General features: G+C 37.2%; 2 protein-coding genes across 3 annotated transcripts in view; one reads left to right on the top strand and one right to left on the bottom strand.

Annotated features, from left to right (window-relative positions):
* Window positions 1–2379: 2379 nt before the first annotated feature.
* LOC129261549 (large ribosomal subunit protein eL30-like) lies at window positions 2380–9920 on the bottom strand. Its single transcript, XM_054899612.2, has 5 exons — window positions 9852–9920; window positions 9687–9734; window positions 3679–3824; window positions 3053–3183; window positions 2380–2497 (listed from the first exon to the last, which is right to left on the bottom strand). The coding sequence occupies exons 1-5, from the start codon at window positions 9903–9905 to the stop codon at window positions 2451–2453; spliced, it is 426 nt and encodes a 141-aa protein (XP_054755587.1). The 5' UTR covers window positions 9906–9920; the 3' UTR covers window positions 2380–2450.
* LOC129266302 (WD repeat-containing protein 35-like) overlaps window positions 9902–22564 on the top strand; it is a 45155-nt gene continuing 32492 nt past the window's right edge. For both annotated transcript variants that reach the window (XM_064101152.1, XM_064101148.1), the window contains exons 1-5: window positions 9902–10060; window positions 18291–18408; window positions 19221–19295; window positions 20387–20479; window positions 21659–21760. In XM_064101152.1, the coding sequence (XP_063957222.1) occupies window positions 10037–10060; window positions 18291–18408; window positions 19221–19295; window positions 20387–20479; window positions 21659–21760 (412 nt within the window). In that variant the 5' untranslated portion in view covers window positions 9902–10036. The remainder of the gene's footprint in view (window positions 10061–18290; window positions 18409–19220; window positions 19296–20386; window positions 20480–21658; window positions 21761–22564) is intronic.

Here is a 22564-nt window from a genome sequence, read left to right as displayed (position 1 = left end):
ACAAGAGACGTCTTCTTTTGATTTGAATTTGAGGAGATATCAAAAACTTAGAGCTCTGTGCGGGAGGGGGGAAACTCCCCCCTCCCCCCCTAGGGAGCGCGTTTTGCATGCATTAATCAGCCCCCCCCCCCCCCCCGTAAAAGTCCAACTCTGGATCCGCGCCTGAATCTCAAATCATCATTGTAATAATGATTACAATTTCATCTTTAGAATAATAGGACCTATCACACGCTCACTCGAAAACTGAATTGAATTCTAATCCGAGTGAAGGTGATATGTCCTTGGCGACTTGTCAATCAAAGCACTGCATCGCAAACTGCGATGAGTGCATGACAATTGTAGGCCTATAATCTACGGAAGTGCATCAAAGGTCACATAAGCTCCGCCCCCCAAAAGATGTTTTGGGGGGTCAAGCCTTTCACATGCTTAATTCATACCGTAATTTGAGTGAAACTTAACTGGAATTCACCTCTGGAGTAGAATTTGAATTCACGATTGTGATTAACGTTCATGATTCTAATCATGTTCTAGTTTGTTTTAACACCTGCTAAATATTCGTCAATAGCCTTATTTTTCACGGGAATCATTCAAATTATGATTTTTTACTGTATGAAAGGGTGGCTAGGCTCTTGACCCAAGTATATAAAGAATCGAATTATGAAATTTCAAAGTATTTTGAGACGTCCCCCACAACGTGAAAGATAAGTAAAATGCCAGGTACTCAGACAATTAAAAACAAATTACCCGTACATTCAAAATATACCAACAGAAATATTATTTCATACATGCTTTCCGTGGCGGATCCGTCCCCCCCTCCTTTTGAGAGTCAGCAAACATTTTTAATGGAATATGTCGTTCATATATAATTGAGGAGTGGACCTTTTTTTCTGGCCAAATCGGGGAGAAATGCATTAAATTCTCATCATACAAAATACCAATGCTGTAATTAATTCAAGAATTCGTAAGAGTGAACAATATTTTTCATCAAAATATTATAAAGCTCAAATTATTTGTATTAATCTTAAAGGAGAATGAATCTCTTGGAGCAAGTTAGCTTTTGTGAAAGCAGAAAAATCAAAGAATAAGATCAACAAAACTTTGAGTAAAATAGGACTAGCAATAAAAGAGTTATGAGCATTTGAATGTCGAGATCACTAATGCTATGGAGATCCTCCCATTGGCAATGCGACCAAGATCTGTGATGTCACACACGTACAATTCTCCCATTCGGACACTGAAAATATACCCCAAAACATCTCTTTTTGCTCATTCTAATCATATGACAAACGATTCATCAATGATATAATGTTGTGAAACCTCTGTACTTGTCATCTCATAAAGAAAACACCTAACCTTGTGATAGACTCTATAAAAGTGAGAATATAAGTGAAATAAGTACTAAAGTAATGAGGGAGTTGTACGTGTGTGATATCACAGATCTTGGTCGCATTGCCGATGGGAGGATCTACATGGCACTAGTGATCTCAATATTCAAATGCTCATAACTTTCTTATTATTCATTCAATCTTCCTCAAACTTTCAACAATATGTTTCTTTGATTTTTCTCTTTAATATGGATTCAGCTAGTTTCAAGGGTTTCATTCTCCTTTAACTGTAAAAGCTTATTTTACGGGGATGTTTCATCGGGTTCGCCGAATGTTCACAAGCTTGAGATTGCCAACACCAACACCGAACTTGAAATCATGATTTTCCCAATCCATGGGGGTTGGTGTTGGAGAATGGGGGAATTGCACGTAGATCGTCAACACCAGCCGCAGTGCTGGGTTCAGCAGACGACATTCAACACGAACTGCTGGAAATACGTCATATTTCAAAGGTCAATCCCAACACCAGCCTGATTTCAAGTACGGTGTTGTGGCTGGTGTTGTCACACCAACACCAGATTTCAACACCGTACTTGAAATCACCCATTGCCTCACTAGAAGAACAATTTCCTTACTCAAACCAACCTCTACAAGCATTGCATAACTTTCTATTCTTCCTCACTCCTTGCAACCACCACGCCATCCATTCCAATATTTACTGCTTCTTTCATGCTACTCCCACTCTGCCTTCCATCAAACCCTTTACAATATCTCTTTAATGTGATCTCTAGCGAGTGTTTCATAAAACTTTTTGTGATGTCACACACAACATTACGCACAACTGGGACTCAGGTGCTAAGTCAGTTACGTAGGTTTTGGAAGGGATATATCAAGAAAGGGTCACCAGTCGTGCACAAAGTCATTTGGAAGTTACGAACAGCTTTACGAAATGCCCACCTGCCTTTCTAATAGTGGGTGATCTTCCATACAGATTTCTTTTTTCTCTTTTTTATCTGACAAGAATCAACACAACAAATGAGCTGGAGACTTGGCATTACATTTGCACAAGACAATATGATTTATTTGACCCCAAGAACTGACCCCCTTGCTGCTACGATCTCGACCTTACGAGGTCTGCTCAGATGGCATGCTGCGGATGATGTCACTGTCACCTAAAGAGGGCAAGAAAACAGAAAGAATCCTCAAAATATTAGTTTTTCATAGTTGACTACATGTAGATTTTTAGTTTCTTCACAGACCTGCTTCAAGATATTCTGTTGAAAACAACCTATATTTCAACTTATAAGCCCCATAGGGCATTGCAAGTTTTATATGCAGAAATTTGTTTAAATACATAACTTCAATTCTTCCCTATCAATGCTTTGAAAATGATAAGTGAAATGACTAAATAGCAATTATGCATGTTGTGCATTTATTTTTTTTATTATGATAACTTCAAAGCAACCTGCTATCAAAATTCTATAAGACATTATAACATCCAATTTTTTTTTTATTACTTCAATTTTTATGAAAATAACTATAATGAATAAACAGATTTTTAGATCAGAACATGCATCAGCATGCATGCACTATTTACGTCTTTCAATTTGAATTTCACAAGAGCAAACAAGATTTATGTGGCCCCTGGACATTTGACTAAGGCAGATTCACTTGTACTTCTTTACATACAAGATAGTACCATATCATGTCTACTGAGATATACATACCAGGATCTGTGATGCATAGTGTGCATACCCTGAAGTACTTTCCGCAAGCTGTTCCCAGTTCAATGTTGTTTCCACTGTAGTGATGAACACCAGTCTTGGCCAACATGGCGTAGTATTCAACCTCGCTTTTCCTATGGTGTAAATGGTACAAAGAATTATGGAATCACTTGAATAATGCATAAATCTTTTTTCTTTTACGTATGTATACAAAAATACATTACATACTTTTAAAACTTTAAAACCAACAATATTTCTTGACCAATTACTTTACTTACTGAAATTTTTCATTTTGAATATGGATCAACACTGCTTTTCTAAAAAGCAATATTCCGAAATATTTCTACAAAAGACACACACAAAAAACTATCAAAATGGTGGCTAACCCAGAAATTATGGTTATATTTTTCTTTAAGGATTGCTGATTTTTTTTCTTTTTTAACCAATATTAGGCAATGGAGGTGAGAATGCTAGAGGCATGAAAGCACAATAACATTTTTCAACAAAGCTCTTTGGGAAATTCGAATAGGAGACAAAAGAGTGTTTTTCTTTTTTTTTCTTCAAATGGAAGCGGAAGGGAAATGATGAAGAGTGATTCAATTCAATAAGATGAAAACTTGATATCTTACCTGAGTGGAGTTGTGTTGTTGGCAAGGATGACAAGCTTTGCCTTGCCGTTGCGGAGTGACTTCAATGTCTGCTTGTATCCAAGATTGTATTTGCCACTCTTCATCACCAGCTGTAAGCGGGTGTTGATGGATTCCATCTGTTTTTTCTGTAAAAGAAAACAAACAAATACAAATGAGTCAAACGTGAGCACCAGGCTTTACCGGGGTAATAAAGGAGCGCCTTGAGCACTTAGCAAGGTGGATATGTGCGCTGTACAAATATTCAGTTATTCGTTATTATTTCATTGGGACAGGGTAACAAACTACAAGTGGAACGCCTCCGGCAGTCTCGGCTGCATTACGCAAATCGATATAGCAAAACAGCTAATGAATAATTATTCACAGAAGAAAACACTCATATGATAATAAAATATTATGTCCATTGACCCAAAATGACCTTTGACCATGAGCAAAACAATCATTCATACTTGATTACCCATTATGTCGATGTTTCATAAGCTAGATCCATTTAACTTTCAAAGTTATAATGCCAATTCAACACATACTCCAAACACGGCCAGAGTTCGTTGATCTATAAATGACCTTTGATCTTGGCTATGTTCTTGAAACACATACTCCAAACACGGCCAGAGTTCATTGATCTATAAATGACCTTTGATCTTGGCTATGTTCTTGAAACACATACTCCAAACACGGCCAGAGTTCATTGATCTATAAATGACCTTTGATCTTGGCTATGTTCTTGAAACGTGCACAGGGTATTCAGTGATACATTGCTGCTCTAACATGTATGTCTAAGTTTCATGAACTAGATCCATAAACTTTTTAATTAATAATGAAAATTCCACAACTACTCCCAACATTACCAAAGTTTGTTGACCCTAAATGACCTTTGACCTTGGTCATGTGACCTGAAACTTGCACAGGATGTTCAAGGATACTCGATTGCTCTTATGTCCAAATTTCATGAACTACATGTAGATCCATAAAATTTCAAAGTTATGACGATTCCTCAAAATACCTCAACATGGCCAAAGTTCGTTGACCCAAGTCAGGGTGCTACATAACTTTTTGAAGCACTTGCTCAGTCGGGCAAGTGAATTCCTAAAAAGTTGGAAAATACTTGCCCGAAAATACTTTTCTACTTGTCCGGATAAAACTCTTTCCAAACGTTCTCCAAAGAAAGAAGTGCAGGTTTATATACACCATTGCTTTTTTCCTCACTTATTAACATGAACTGGCCTGTGTACCTTGTATTTGCCTGCCATGACTGAACTTAGTGTCAATACGCCATTTGATTAATTTCCTCTATCATATATTTTCATGTACTTTTGTATATGTCCACGGCACCAAATGAAAAAAGGGAATCACTGAAAATAACTAAAGAAGAAAGAAAGAAAAAAGATAGAAAGAAAAAAAGAAGAAAATGACAAAGATAAAGACAAAAAAAGGAAGGGAGGGTGAACAAATGAGTGAAAGAAAGAATGAAGGAGAGAAAAAAAGGAAAGAAAGAAAACAGAGAAGGAAAAATGAAGTAAAGAAAATGATGGAAAAAAGAAAAGGAAGAGAATAAATTATGAAAGAAAGGATAAGGGAAAGAAAAAAATGTTCCCTTCATTCTTTGAAATAAAGAAGAAAGGAAAAAAAAAAGAAATGGAAGATGAATTAATGTGTGAAATAAATGGAAGATGAATTAATGTGTGATAATGTTGTAACCCGCACCCGTTGCGGTACGGGTTAACCTGCCGGTATGCCCCCGATCGCGGGTTGCGGGCCGGGCCGGGCCGAGTTCATTCTCAAACCCGCAGACCGTCATGCGAAAAAAAAGGGAGAAGTAACGACGCATAATAAAAACATTAACAATGAAAATTGAGTTAGGATCATGTGCTTCTTACGTGGCGGATTCTTTTAGAGACGTAGATATTTCCTTTAAAAAAAATGCTGGCGTATTTTTGTCTTGTGAACAGGACTGAGACAGTTCAACATAAATACATCAGTTGCTCTTTCGAAGAAGGAGCGCGCGCCAGTGCAGCGCAGCATCGCATAGGCCAATGAAACTCGATGTCGAGTTTCCCGTCCCATTTTTTCCAGCTCATAATGAGGATTTCATTATTCATTATTTTCCAGAAGATGAAAGTTTGACCTTTTGTAACGTTTGAACGCACTTTTATTCTGTGGAACTGTCTTGAAGCCAGGGAGCAAATCAATCATTTTTTTTCGGGGGTTTCCATTTTCATTTTTTTGGGTAATATTTCAGGGTCTCCATTTCTACCGTTTTGGAGGCTACTTTTTTCATTTCGGGGGCTCTTTTCAAATGCTACGTTTTTGTATTTTGAGGAATCCCTGTTCACTTATTAAATTAATTATTACTTATTGTTTAATATTGCATGATTTTAAAGTTATTTTTTTCATGCTTAGAATCTTGGATGTGGGTGTGACTATGAGTTGAACTTGGATATAAATGAATTCAATATCTAATTTCTACTCCATCTAATTCCAGTACTTGGCCATGTAATAAAGGCCCACATACCCTAACTTTTCCTGATGTTCTTTGAAAACGCAGATCTCCACGAAAATTGCATTTCTCTATGGGGGAGTCTAAATTTGGTGAGAATGAACTCATTAATAACTTAAATATACATGACAATGAAGAAATCATCCGACTTTATTGGCAGTTTTGAATAATATTCCCGAAATATAAACTCTGTCTGAAACATAAAATCACCATCATTGAGGCCTTTACAGAGCGAATTGTCCCCCAGAGCTCTGGCAGAGAGACAGAGCTCAGACTGGCTAGCTAGTACAAGCGCCAATGCGTACGTGCATGAGCCTCCCGTCGGCCTTGTAAAACAGATCGAGTTTTGTTTGATGATTTTTTTTGTCTGATATGCCGTATGACAACTCACCAATGCGAGGTTACTAGACTATGGGATTTATTGAGGTAGCTCGACCAAACCTCGAGCGATGTTCGTGCAGGCTCCACTCCACTTCACTACCGCTACATCGGGTAGGTAGAGCGTAGTGTAGCAGAAGTGAAGTTGAGTGGGGCCTGCACGAACATCGCTCGAGGTGTGGTTGAGCATGCAGTGTCATTCCATTCACAAGAAAAAAACAAGAAAAGAATTACAGGTATTTACATGATATACAAGTAATTGTGACTGAAAAGCTTATATTAATGTTTTATATCAGTTCCGAATCTAGATCTATGTCAAAATAGTAAAATAATGAATTATTTTCAGAATTTGATTTTTAAACGCGGTCCAAATTTCATAACGCGGGCGGGCGACGGGAAACTGAACATCGAATTTGCTGGGCAGCCTGGGCTACATGTAGCTAGCGCGCGCTGAGCTGCGGCTCCGACCCGAGGAGTTAATTGCGCAATGCTTTCGATTACGAGATCAGAGCCGACCCATTTCGGGTACAAAGTAACCCCCAAAAACATTTTCTCTCCGGAATAAAAGGCGAATTTGCAAATTGTAAGTAAATTCACTCTAGGCTAGGTTAGTAGTTGGCATATATTTTCGTGATTTGTATAGTGTGGGGATTGCAGAAATTTTTTTTATTTTTCAAAGATAAATTTACTTGCGGGTTAAAACCCGACGGGTCAGCGGGTCCCGCTTGCAAATTATTGGATTATACGGGACGGTACGGTTCGGGTTTTCACTTGCGGGTTACAACATTAATGTGTGAAAGAAAGGAGAGAAAGAAAAAGAAAGTAAAAAAAAATGAGGAAAGAAAAAGGTTTCCTTAATTCTTTGAAAGAAAGAAATAATTAAGAAAATCAGAAAGGGAGGAAATAACATTGAAGGAAAGAATAAGAAGCAAAAAGAAAATATCAAGGAAAGAAAGAATGAAGGAAATAAAAAAGAAGGAAATTAAAAAAAAGGGAAAAATGAGGGAAATAAGAAAGGATTAAGAAAATAAATGAACACAGAATTAAAGAAAGGAAGCTAGGAAATTATAGGAAATAAAGATAGATGGAATGAAAAAAGGAATTCAGGAAGGATAGATGGAGAAAAAAGGAATGGAAAGAAAGAAAAACAGAAGAAAAACGCGATTCAATGTAGCAGCAGTGCTGACTTTGAAAACTACTATAAAATAATTATTCACAAAAAACACCATTCATATGATACAATACTACGTTCCTTGACATTTGACCTTGATCATGTGACCTAAAAATTGTCAGTGATACTTGATTACTCCTAGTCCTATATCCACATTTTATACACTATATCTATAAACTTTGGAAGTTATGACAGCAATCTAATAATTACCTCTAAAATGGCCAAAGTTCAATGACCTTAAATGACCTTTGACTTTAGTCATGTGACCAGAAACTCGCATGAGATGTTCAGTGATACTTGATTATAATTTATTATGTCCAAGTTTCATGAATCAGATCCATAAACTTTCAAAGTTATGAAGGTAATTCAACAGATGCCCCCAATTTGGCCAAAGTTCATTGACACTAAATGACCTTTGACCTTGGTCATGTGACGTGAAACTAAAGCAGGATGTTCAGTGATACTTGATTAACCTTATCAAGTTCATAAACTAGGTCCATATATTTTTAAAGTTATGACATTTCAAAAACTTAACGTTAGGTTAAGATTTTGATGTTAATTCCCAAGTTCATTGACCCTAAATGACCTTTGACCTTGGTCATGTGACGTGAAACTCAGGCAGGGTGTTCAGTAATACTTGATTAACATTATGGCCAAGTTTCATGAACTAGGTCCATATGCTTTCTAAGTTATGCTGTCATTTCAAAAACTTAACCTTCGGTTAGGATTTGGTGTTGACGCCGCCGCCGCCTAGTAGTATGGTAGTGGATCGTATTACCGAACACTTTTCATGAATTCAATCATATCAAACACATTATTCTCATAAAATTCACCAAACTTTCACCATAAATACACAATTACCTACAAAATATAAATATGTAAAAATTTTGCCGAAATCGTTAGTCCTTTTTACGATATTAGCTTCCAATCGGACCCCTCTTCGCATGTGAAATATTTTGGTCACATGAAAAGGTATCGTATTACCGAACGTGTGTTTCTATGGGAAAAGTTGAAAAAACAACAAAATCACTGATGAGCTATTTTGACCATATTTTTGTTATTTTTAGAATATTAAGACTTTGATAATATGTTTTTTACAACTTTTCATCATCTTTCTATTCAAGTTCTCTTTGGTCTTTTGGAAGGATGTTGCAAAATTTTGAGCGTATGAAATTATTTTCTGATGCGTATGATGCGCGCGTTCGGTAATACAAGGCCGGTCGGTAATACAATCACTCACTATACTAGTAGTCTCACTCTGCTATGCAGGTGAGACAAAAATCAGGAAGTAAAGAAAGAATAATGGAAAAGAAAAGGGAAAAAATGAAGCCAAGAGAGAAAGGAGGAAAACAATGGAAGGAAAGAAGGAATAACAGAAAGAAAGAAAAAGTAAAGAGAGAAGGGAGCAAAATAGATGGAACAAAAATTAAAAAGACCAGCAGAAAGCTAAACTTAAAGTCTTAAGTAAGGCCAAAGGACATGAAGGATAGAAGGATTGCAAAGAAAAGAAAGAAAGAAAAAGAAAGTTCAAACTTCAAGTTCAAGCAAAAAAAAAGGCCAAAAAGGAATAATCTTTTTTTTTGTCCTTGTATTGTAGTTGTTCTTTTTATATATTTCTAATGAAAATCGAAAACGAAATATTTCACATGGCATGCGAAGGGTCCGATTGCAAACTAATAATATCGTAAAAAGGAAAAACTATTTCTGCAATTTTTTAAATATCTATATTTTGTAGGTAATTGTGTATTTATGGTGAAAGTTTGATGAATTTTATGAGAATGTGTTTGATATGATTGATTTCATGAAGTGTTCGGTAATACGTTCCACTACCGTACCATACAAAAAGTCATATGGCCATGCCTCTCGACTCGAGCTCGATCGGACGCGGCCTCGCTTTCGGTACCACACATAAATCATGCACACAGAGAACAATCCTCCACTTACCTGCTTCTTTGAGGCCACCATTTTGTCAGATTTTGCAGCTTTCTCGATCTAAAACAAAAATAATACGATAGAAAATTAGAACAAGACTTAAACTTAGTTATTGCTTTCTGACTCATAACTTTAAAACTAACATAATTGCAATTTATATTCTGAGTATCTACTCACGTCGTGAGAAAGATTACGCCGCAACGTGAAAAAGGCTGTTATCCCATCATGCATTCCGCGAGTTACTTCCGTATAATGTCAAAGTGCATTAACCTCGCATATTTTTATTTCGAAATCGTACCTTCTTTTCGCCGGGCTTATTTTCCGAATCGATGGATCCTTAATTAGTACAGAAAACCTTCAATATGTTCGTGTATCTTAGCAAAAAGGTAAGACTATACGTTAGACATCAAATAGTACTGTAGACCAGTCACTGGACTAATATTTCCACGATCGAGCTCTCCTCCATCTCGAAAGTCACACATACTAGGGTCAGGAGCTGTCGAGTGTCGTCATGACTCCCCGACGCTTCCGGCTGAGTAACTCCATCGAGTTCCGCTGCGCGTTTATGCGGCCGCGAAGGCCGAAGGGGCCCTACCTAGCCTGGAGGCGTCTGGGGAGTGAAAGTAATACTGTACGTATGGTCACTCCCCTAACGCCTGGGAGCCTAAGCTATATTCCCACACGCACGGGTACAAAACCTGAAACTTTCGCCCCCGAGATTTCTACTTTCCCTCTAAAAGATCTAGCCCTAAAACATGTACATGGAGTTAAACTTCATTCCCAACATTTCTGCGATATTGATTACATTTTTAAAGAAGAATTCATGAAAAAAAACGAGAAAAATGTTATGAAAAGATGAGAGAGCTTACGGCCGTGTTTACGTCGCCATTTTGATTTCTTTGTCTTCCGCTTCGCGACAGCACGCAATCGCGTTTGATTGCGTGCTGTCGCGATGCGGAAGACAAAGAAATCAAAATGGCGACGTAAACACGGCCGTAAGCTCTCTCATCTTTTCATAACATTTTTCTCGTTTTTTTTCATGAATTCTTCTTTAAAAATGTAATCAATATCGCAGAAATGTTGGGAATGAAGTTTAACTCCATGTACATGTTTTAGGGCTAGATCTTTTAGAGGGAAAGTAGAAATCTCGGGGGCGAAAGTTTCAGGTTTTGTACCCGTGCGTGTGGGAATATAGCTTAGGCTCCCAGGCGTTAGGGGAGTGACCATACGTACAGTATATTACTTTCACTCCCCAGACGCCTCCAGGCTAGCCCTACCTAACTAAGTAACGTTAGTCGGTAGAGTAGACAGCTGGCAGCCGTCTGTTTCGAGGAGTTTTTAAACATTTTTTTTTTTTTTTTTTCTCCTCGTAGAGTCGTACACAGACGACTCGCTATGGTGCAGCCACCATTAATTAGGGGGACAATATATTATACAAATAATGCATGCAGCCGAGTGCGTTAGTGGACATGCAGAGCACGCGAGGTTTCTTTATTTTTTTTATTATTACCTTATTACCGGATGTACTGGAAAAATGCAGAAAGCTGCAGCCAAGTTTCCAGGTCTAGCTTTCGTCCAAGTTTAATCTTCTTCCACATGTATAATATGTGTGACAGTGTCCAGTGTACATGGTGCATTTGCAATCATTTTTGTCAAATCAAATCAAATCATTCCCAAGGGTGACTGTACCATTCTTTATTCCAGAACTTATCAAGCCTGGCTTTGAAGGAATTTACAGATGGAGCAGAGACAACCTCATTTGGTAGCGAGTTCCAGTCACACACTATTCTGGCTCCGAAGGCATTTGCTCTTACATCCAGTCTATTTCTTTTCTTGAAGAGTTTATATGGGTGACCTCGGGTTGCCTCAACAGTAATTGACGAGAAGAACATATCCTTGTCAAGCCAGTCAATTCCATGCATTATTTTATAAGTCTGGATCATGTCACCTCTTCTCATTCTGTATTGCAGGGATGGTAGTTTTAGGGCTCGAAGTCTGTCTCCATAGTCAAGCATTGCCAAGGATGGTATGAGTTTTGTTGCTCTTCTTTGTACTTTCTCAATCTCTTTCATGTCTGTCTTGTGTCTTGGGTGCCAAACTGCATTCCCATATTCGAGGATTGGTCGTACAAGACCCTTGAATAGTTTTGGAATTGTATCCCTATCCCTGGTGAGGAAGGTTCTCTTGATGATTGCAAGTACTCGGCTAGCTTTCATGACAGCTGAAGCAACATGTGTGTGGAATTTCAGTTCTGAATCCACGATAATGCCCAGATCTCTTTCTTCTGAAACTTCCTCAAGAGCAGTTCCATCAAGGCTGTAGTTGTAATGCAGGCTGTTTTTCCCAATATGTAAGAATTTGCATTTTGCTATGTTAAATTGAAGCTGCCATTCTTCAGACCATTTGATAAGGTTATCTAGATCAGCTTGCAGGATTTCACAATCAGCATTTGTTACAATTTCTCTGAAGATTTTGGTATCATCTGCATATATTCGGACTAGACTTGTAACTATCTCTGGCAGGTCATTGATAAAAATAAAAAATACTGTTGGCCCGAGGACACTTCCTTGCGGTATTCCACTCTTTACTCTACTCCACTTTGACATCTGGCCATTGATAACAACTCTCTGTCTACGCTCCGTCAGAAAAGCACGGAACCAGTCCTCTAGCTTGCCAGATATTCCATATGCTTTGAGTTTGCTTAAAAGACGTTCATGAGGCACAGAGTCAAAAGCTTTGCGAAAGTCTAGATATATTGTGTCAACTTCATGTCCACTGTCTAATGCTGATGTCCAGAGCTCCATAACTTCCAACAACTGAGTTACACATGACCGGCCAGGAAGAAACCCATGCTGAGCATGACAGAGCATATCATTCTCGCACAAGTATTGGATTACAATGCCTCGAATAACAGATTCCAGAATCTTGCTGATAACAGACGTGAGACTAATTGGGCGATAATTTTCAACAGCATTTCGATTTCCCTTCTTATGCACAGGAGTGATGTTTGCATCTTTCCATGATTGCGGGAGTGCACCTTCCCTCACAGATTTTCTGAAGATGATAGTCAAGGGAGTACATATTGTGTCAGCAGTTTCTTTTAGTATTCTTGGATGAAATCCATCTGGTCCTCCAGATTTAGAACTCCTCAACATTTTGAGTTTATTCTTCACAGTGCTGAAGGTGATGTCAATGTCAGCCAGAGAACTTCCATTGTGTCTTTCCGTCAGATCAGGAATATGATTGATGTTTTCTTCAGTGAAAACACTACAAAAATAACTGTTGAGGAGCTCAGCACGTTGTTTGTCAGTGTTGGCAGTAACACCTTGTTCATTCCTTAAGACTCCCAAGCTTCTACGAGACTTAAGTGAACTATTGGCATAATTCCAGAATGCTTTTGGGTTGGTCTTGATGTTTCTTGTAACATCTTTCTCAAAGTCTCGTCTTAGTTTTCTGAGCATTTTCCGAAGTTTTTTTGCTTCACACTTTGATCTCTCTAAATCTCTCCTGGTACCATTATTTCTGTATGACCTCCAGGCTCTACACTTGAGTTTGTGTTGTCTCATTGCAGTTCTTGTCATCCATATCTTTTTCTTTCTTCTCATTCTAGAGTCTGCCTTAGGAATGTTTTTGTCTATTTCTTTCTGAAGTTTGGATGAGAAGAGGTCCCATGCTTGATGTACATTCATATCCTCGAGCTCTTCCTCCCAGTCAACATCTAGTATGGCTCTGTTTATAGCTGCATAGTCTCCTCTATGGTACCTATATCCTGTTTGTTTTCTGGTTGAAGTATTGGCATAAAGATCTACAGTGAACAGCAAGCACACATGGTCACTTAATCCTAGGTTTGGGAGATAAGTCAAATCACTGATCATTTCCTCCTTGTTTGTGATCAGTAGATCAAGGGTGCTAGGATGCTGCCCATCCCTACTCCGGGTGCTTTCTGTGATATGCTGGTGCAAGAAACAATCACGTAGACAGTCAATAAATTTCCTTTCATCAGGAGAACGGGAGGACCAAAGGTTCCAACAGATGGTGGGGTAATTGAAATCTCCTACAACAAGCAAGTATGATGGGTTGCTGCTTACAGCTTCATGCAGAATTTGGCATACTTTATCAGCACCAGAGTTTGCTCGCATTATAGAGGGGCTGCGATATATACCACCAATTGTCAGAGTGTCATTGTTTTTAAGACGCATATGTATCCATACACTTTCATCAAAATCAGTTTCAAAAAAGATTTCATTGACGGTGGACGCAATCCCTTCTTGTACATATATCATTATGCCTCGTATTCCATTTTTCTCAATGTTTGTATAGGTTACATAGTTGTCTACCTTGTAATTTTCCTCAATAGGTTTCACATTGCAGTTTTTTGGTAACACTTCACAAACAATCATAACATCTGGTTCATATTTATCAGCAAGCAAAGCTAACTCATCCAACTTGTTAAGTAAGCTGTCACTATTTGTATATAGGACTCTCATCCCGTCATTAGTAATGTTTCTATAGGGGGGTCTTTTTCCAGTCTGACATACATCAGCTTCACATTCTTCATCTGAAGTACATGTAGATGAATAGTCTGTATCATTTTCTGATTCACAGCTAGAAACGTCTGACTCATTCCAACTGGATGCATCTTCAGTCAATGAAATGTTTTTTTCTGAAGCATGAACGTTTATTGCACTGTCAAGCTCATTTTGAGTCCTATTTTCAAATTCTATTGCACATCCTCCTTTACCACTCACATTTACTGCATGATTGTGTGATGCCTGATGTCAGAGGCTTGATGGGGCCTCTGCATGGCTTGGGATACTATTACTTGAAGCACCTTGTAGAGTGTTGTCCCCATTTCTATCACTGCTTTCCTCAGTGTCAGTACTGCTTGAATCCTCATTATAATCTTTTATGTCATCTGAATGAATCTCTACATCTTGCAAAATATCAATTACAGAGGGTAAGACATTGTCACTACTTGGTGAAGAGCAATTATCTTGGGTATTTAGATCACACTCAATGTCTTGTTTAGCCTGCTTCTCAATGGGACTAACATCTTTCAAATCATTTTCATTGTTTGTTTCCTGAACCTCATGAAGAGGCAGATTCTCCTGGCTGTCTATGTGAGATGTCTGTCTAGGACATGTTGGTACTCCTTCGGAATTGGAAGTCGTTTCTCCATTGGTTTCTCCAGACTTAGAGGCCGCCACAACATAGTCGTAGAGATTGTTTTGATGTTTCCAGGTGGTATTTCGTCTTGGTACAATCTTATCATGTCTGATTACAAGGTTTCGCTCTCCATCCTCTCTCCTTTTCTTTAGTTCAGCTCGAAGTTCCTTATGTTGAAGTCTCTGCTGAGGAGTTCTGTCAGGATCGATGTATAACTTTCCCCACACCTCTGAATTGCGTAAGATTCTTGCCTTTGTCAAAACTGAGTCTCGTGAGCCTTCAGTCTCCACTAAAAGCAGTCTTGGACGAACAGACTGATCCTGCATTCTTCCCCCCAGTCTGATTGTTCTTAATACCTTAATATCTGAGATTTGTAGCACATCAGAGATAATTGACTGCACTGTTGTAAGGTCCTCTCTCCGTTTTTCATGAGTATCTCGACTTCTGCTCTCCGGAAGATTATGAAAGATCAGATTGTTGCATCTTTTCTCCCTATCAGCATACTCTTGGAGAAGCTCAATATTGTTTGAAGATACACTACGTTGACTAAGGTCCGTATTTCTTCCAGCAACATCTGAGTAGAGTGGTCTAGAACAGGCCTGAACCTCTGTTGTATGGGTGGCAGTTGGTTTACAATCTTTCCAGCTCTCGCAGCTACGTTGCAGTTCGTCCACCTTCTTTTCAACGGATAACAGAGTATTGTTGATTTTTTTCAGGTCATTGATTTGCAGTGCATGTGGGTCATGTCTGACATGCACATTTTTCAGGACCTCTTCTCCTTTCAGTTTGGAATTTCCAAGGACCTGCTCAACTTTCATCCTACAGTTATCACAGTACCAGTGAACACTGCTGCATTCACCAATTTCACTGAACACAGATTGTGGTAATCCAGCACATTTCCTACAGTTCCAAAGGTCACAATAATCACATCCCAACAAAGCAGGAACAATCTTAGTACATGTGCTGCATTTCAATTCTGAAGAGGCAGTATCAATCTTTGAATTATGAATGTTGGTTCTTGAAGGCTTTTTTGTATTGTCAATTAACTTGGTGCTTGCTTTGCTGGACTGGGTCAAGGGAACATTCCTATTCTTCCGTTTGGTGGTACTTTGCCCTTTCGCTTGACTAGGAGGTTTCTGTGATTGATCAAGGATTGATGATCTAGATCTCTTTGGTCTCTCTGTGGCTTCATTTTCATTAAGTATTGAAGAAGAAACATCCTGATCATCAAGCACATGTATGGAAGAATCACGGGTTGGGGAATCAGATATACCACCAGAACTTGCAATATTCCTCTTCTTAACAACTGGAGTCGACTTGAACTTCCCTTTGACTTTGTCCTTCATAAGAGATGCCATCATGCAATCAAGAAATTATTTCAATGACTATCCAGATTCAACTTTCCTTTCTTTGTTTTTAATTTGAAACTGGATCACAGAAAAAAAAAAAAAAAAAAAAAAAAAAAAAAAAAAAAACTGAAGTGAAGTCGCACTGTGCACGAGCCGCTTGCGGCGAGTGCCCAGTGTGCTCCATCTGAAGAAACCGAGCTTTCTCTGCATTTACTTTTACGCACGACAGAGCAATTTTTTAAAAAGTTACAGTACAGTTTTGTTGGACTTCTACCGCACTGGTTTGCTCGAGCGTGCAATGTCAATTTTCGTTGCACACCTTTTGCACTACCGTGCAGTGCACAAAAAAAGTTGGATGTCATGTGACGCGTATTGACCAATCGCGATGCTTGAAATAATACAGCTATTTTATAAATATAAATATAATCCCCCGACGGGCAATGACGGGCTCCTCGATTTTTGTCTTTATTTCATAATGATAAAATAAAAATATTATAATTATATTTATAAAGAGAACTGTACCAAAATAAATATTATTATTCCGTTTTGGCCTGAAATGCACCAAATCGGGGAAAAATAAACTTAAACGGGGCCGGGAAAAACAGTGACTTACTTCAGCTGTCGTGCAAAGTTTTATCCGAACTTAATACATAAACATATGGCCAAGCGCCCATTGCCTTGGCCATTGAGCTGAGTCCCTGTAGATCGAGCTAGAAGTGAGAACTTTGGGGCCCGTTTCTCAACACCGTCATAAGTCTAACTTCTTGACTAAATCGGAGATAGTGAGCTACTTGTCCGCTAACCGTTTCACGAAGCCCTCTTTACCAAGATCGGGTACAACAACCTCACTAAATATTTATGACACCTCCGAACCTGTCATAACTTCTTTCTTAATGACGTAGTGGCATCACGTGGGTAGACTATGACATGCAAAAGCGCATATAAATTTTAAAATTATAATCTTACGTAATCAATCATAGAGGTTGAAATTACATCACAAAACAAGTGGGTTAATGCATTCAATGATAATTGTAATACAAAGAAACTATAAAAACTATTGGTAAAACGCCACAAAACCATTCATTTTGAAATAGTAAAATGATTTAATCGATAAATATTCTACCACGTCAGGCCATCCATAACTGAACTCGTATTTGTTGTTTTCAGACCCCTATTAACAGTTGGATAAATTCTAATCTCTAATTTATGCATATAATTTGTCAAATATCGTATGTTTTGGTATCAATGGTTAAAAATGTTTCGTTAAACTATATTTTGATGACGTTCGGAATCGTAAAAGACCGCATAATTATCATCATTTTACAAAGAAAACCGTTATGGTTTACTTTCGTAAACTATTAAAATTGGATATCCCGGGGGTATCCAATCTCAACGTCCACAAGTGATTTTTTAGTCATGAAATGAATTATTCATAATTTAATTTTCTCTGCAATTGAATGCTCAAGTCTTCATGGTCTAAGTATGTATGATGCATAATTCACCTGTGCTATTATTTTGAAAAGATTTATTTCCCAATTTATCACAATATTTGCAATTTTGTAATAATTTTTCTTTTTTAATATTATGCTATTTTGTGACTAAGGCTACGTCTCGTCTGCTCGTTCTACCGATAGTATCGATATCAAGGTATTCTAGTTAGGAAACCTTTCGAGAAACATGTTTAGTAAGATTGGAACTAACTCCGTGGTTGGTGGATAAAGATATGACTAACTTGTCCATGTGTTGAGAAACGGGCCCCAGGTCTCTGTAAAGACTGTATTTGGTTAGTGGAGCCATCAGCCAGCGGAGTTCAGCGGAACATACCAGAGACCGAAGCTTTTGGTCTAAGACTAAGCCTCTAAGTCTAAGGGGAGCTGTGCTGTGCTGGGAGTCAAACAAAATTCAAATTCCCTGGCCTGGGGTCTGTTGACGATATGAGCGATACCTACATGACCTATGATAGGACCATTCTTCCGAGATAAGATTAAGAAGATTGGCAACTAATCAGCACTTTCCGTTGAGAAGAGCGCGCGTGCGGGTGGTGGACGTGTTTTGTTATGGAGGGCACTAACACAAATGCTGTTGAATGTTTTCTTAACAGATTGCAATTCCTAATAACATCAAGCTACGATGTGTTTCTTGGAACCAGGAACATGGTTATATAGCATGCGGTGGGGAGAATGGATTACTCAAGGTTCTCAAACTGGATTCCGGAGCTGGTGGGTGTTTCATGAAGGATTAAAGCTGCTCATAAATTAAGAGCGACTTTCAGAACGACTGGTGAACCTTTCTTACGCGCTAAATAATTACCAATTGAACTAATGGTGAACCATCATTTACCACAAGAAAGGATCACCAGTCGTTCTTAAAGACGCTCTTAACTTACGAACAGCTTTATGAAACGGTCCCCAGGGGTATGTTAAATTTACTGTATTAAATACAAAATAAGGATTAGTGGTGATGCAGGGTTTGACCCTAATTGACATTTTAATCAACTTTGAATGCAGATTAAAGGTTTTTTTTTTTACAATAAAAAAAAGAGATTTCATTCTTGTTTTGTATCATGTTATTCACAATGTTTGTCAAATCCATGAATCAGTCATTCATATGTATTGATGTAGAATCATATTTAGGGAAATTACTTGAGGATGAAAGATATGGAGTATGAAATAATGGTGACACATTGAATGGTGTATTCTTTTTTATTCATTGTCTTTTGATGGGAGTGTGCTTTGCAACATAGTACAGTAATATATTTTGTTCAGTTTAAAAAGGATTTTATCTGACCATAAAGATGAATTCTATATTAACTCAGGCACAGAGTGCTCTGTAAGTCACTTTATACTAATTCAAATGAATATGATATGAATGATATATGATGTGAATTATTGAAAGTTATTTACTGCTGCAAGATGTCTAACTAAAGTAATAATCTAATAAATCAGTACTTGTGGAATCCATAAAGTGTTACTACTATCACCATTACGTGAACGATGATGTTCTTGTTTTTTTGTTTTTGTTGCAATTTTAGGAAAAGATGCAAAGCAGAGAGGTCTTGCTGCACCAAGTAACCTTTCTATGAATCAAACACTAGAAGGACATTCTGGTAAGCTTTGATTTCCTCCTGGCCCATGTTTTATAGAACTGTTTGTAAGATAATAACAACTTTATTACAAACAACTTTGTGCACAACTGGTGATTTTTATTTTATTTTATTGTTTTATAATTTTTTTTTTGAAACTTTTACCAATATCAGTCAAAGATGAAATCTGATTTTTAAGTCTAGTTCATGAAACTTAAACATAAGAGCAATTAGTATCCCTGAACATCCTGTGTGAGTTTCTGGTCATATGAACAAGGTCAAATGTCATTTAGGGTCAATGAACTTTGAAAATGTTGGGGATATTTGTGGAATTGTAATATTAAGTTTATGTATCTAGTTCATGAGACTTGGGCGTAAGAGTAACCATATTTCCCTGAATATCCTTTGTGCATTTCAGGTCACATGACCAAGATCAAAGGTCATTTAAGGTCAAGGAAGTTTGCCGTGTTGGGGATATTTGTTGAATTGGCATCATAACTTTAAAAAATTTATGGATGTACACATGTAGTTCATCAAACATAGACATAAGGGTGATCAAGTATGTTTTGCCCACGTCTTAGGTCACATGATTATGGTCAAAGGTCATGTTTGGTCAATGGACATAGTACTTTATCACCATATGAGTGTTTTCTTTTGTGACTAAGTATTCAATAGCTGTTTTCAAAGTCAGCACTGTTGCTATATTGAATCGCGTAATGCAGGCGAGACTGCCAGAGGCGTTCCACTTGTTTTATTTTTTTGCCCAAATTTGATTTAATTTGATTCGATTCTAAATATCTACAGAAATTTCCACTATCATTATGCTCTGAGGAAAGTAGAATAACTTACAGAAGATGCCATGAACACACTTGTTATCATTCCTCAATATAGGGCAAAAATAATTATCATGTGGATACGTCTTGCTCCCAAGGGAATCTCTGTAATCAATACTGTGTCATGCCATATGAAATAAATGATAATTGATAATGGCCATAAGCGCACTTACACATGCATTTGTCTGTCAACGCTACTAGCTGTTTGATATTTCTTTGAAGTCAAATGCAATATTTTATTATGTGGCAGTAAATGTTGATTTGTTATTTTCTGCTTTGTAGGTGCTGTGCAAGTTGTTACATGGAATTCTCAGTATCAGAAACTGACTTCAAGTGACGAGTATGGCCTCATCATTGTATGGATGTTCTATAAGGGTAAGTATTCTCATTTCATTTCATTTATTTATTTTCCATTTCCAACAATCATTTACAATAAGTTTTGTTACATACATCTTGATATAATTATCAATCAATCAATCAATTCATTTATTTGACATTTAAAAACATATGTACAATTATAATCAATAAAACAAGGAAACTTTATATGTATAATAATCAAGATAACCATGTATCAGGTCGGAAACGGAGGAAGCTGCTAAAAAGCGAAGCTTGTAGAATGCAGCCTCATCATCGGATAGTACTGATAAAACTGTGATATGGAAATTACTTGTAATGCTGTTTAAAAGACAATGTATCCACTTGATAGAGAACAAACATTTTCACTTATTCACATTTATGTTTGATTGTTTATTATTCCTTAGAAATAATTCTCCTTTTGCAAATTTCAAAAAATTGAACATGTATGAACATATTGAAAAAAAACAAAAAACTTGTTATTCCAAATCAACATAAGGCTTCTGGGTGAATGTTGATAAATATACATAACTGTATTATCTTGATTTAAAATTAGGTTTGTGAGGAGTAAGTATTATTATGAAATTGAACTACTTTTTGAATTCAGTTTATTTAAGTAAGTTTTAAAGTACTTTTAAGAATTCAAGTTTAAACTATACCTTTATTTATATATTTGTGGGGGTAAATTTGTATATTTGTACATGTATTTTTTTTGTTGGGGGGGGGGTATGAATTTGAAATTAATTATTATATGGGAAGGAAAGATCAGGTTTTAGAGATGTCAAACATTTTGAAATTATGGAATGATAATAATAATAGCCAATTTTTGTATAGCGCTTTTCCCAAAATGGCTCAAAGCGCTTTACAGTATGTTATTACCCCAGTCATTGGATTCATTTCAATCCTGCACAAAAAGTGCACAATTTCCACTCCCTGGGGAACATTCCTTGCATTCATCGCAGCCTCATTATGGCGCTGGCTAATTCAAGCAATTCATACAATATCTTTCGCATCCTTCCGGGTACCCATTTAGCACCTGGGTCGAGAGTGGCAAAGTGTGGATTAACGCCTTGCCGAAGGACACTAGACTGCGGTGGGATTCGAACACACGACCCTCTGTTTACAAGGCGAGAGTCAGAAGCACTACACCACGGCTCTTCCATGTAGTTTGACCATCTGATTGTTTCATTTTCTTTTCAGGTTGTTGGTTTGAGGAGATGATCAACAATAGAAACAAGTCTGTCGTAAGGAGCATGGCATGGACGTCAGATGGCCAGCGAATCTGTATCGTCTATGAAGATGGTATGCTATCATGATTTATTATCTTCAGTCAAATAATAATGATAATGATTTGATTTTTTGATTTTATTTATTTATTTCCACATTCCAATAACAAAAGTATATATACAAGTGTAATCGTTTTTTTCTCAGTATAACATAACAATAAGCAAATGACATAATGAATAACATATGCATACATACATTCTAACAATCTAATTGAAATATATATATACCTGATAATTTTTTTTTATAATTAAAACAAATAGCAGAACAAAAAAATATATATGTATGTACATATATCGACATAATGCATTTTGAAATGTGGGAGACCTCCATCTTAACCTTAGAGCTTGCAATTGATGGAGGCCTCGAAAGGAAAAGGGAAAGGAAATAAGACAAACAGTGCAATAGTGCAATGATAACAACAATTATGATGCACAATTATGAACTAACCATTCCAAAGAATGCTTGAGATGCATATTGTGTATTTTTATTTAAAAAGATGTATATGGCTAATGTTAAAGGACAAGTCCACCCCAACAAAAAGTTGATTTGAAAAAAAGGAGAAAAATCCAACAAGCATAACACTGAAAATTTCATTAAAATCGGATGTAAAATAAGAAAGTTATTACATTTTAAAGTTTCGCTTAATTTCACAAAACAGTTATATGCACATCCTGGTCGGTATGCAAATTGGCAGACTGATGACGTCACCCACTCACTATTTCTTTTGTATTTTATTATATGAAATATGAAATATTCTAATTTTCTCCTTGTCAAGCTAGTGAAACAGTTTCATTTCTCCCTGAACATGTGGAATTAACC

This window comes from Lytechinus pictus, chromosome 1 (genome assembly GCF_037042905.1).
Source record: "Lytechinus pictus isolate F3 Inbred chromosome 1, Lp3.0, whole genome shotgun sequence".
In the NCBI taxonomy this organism is placed as follows: domain Eukaryota; kingdom Metazoa; phylum Echinodermata; class Echinoidea; order Temnopleuroida; family Toxopneustidae; genus Lytechinus; species Lytechinus pictus.
This window is presented reverse-complemented; position numbering and strand designations above follow the sequence as displayed.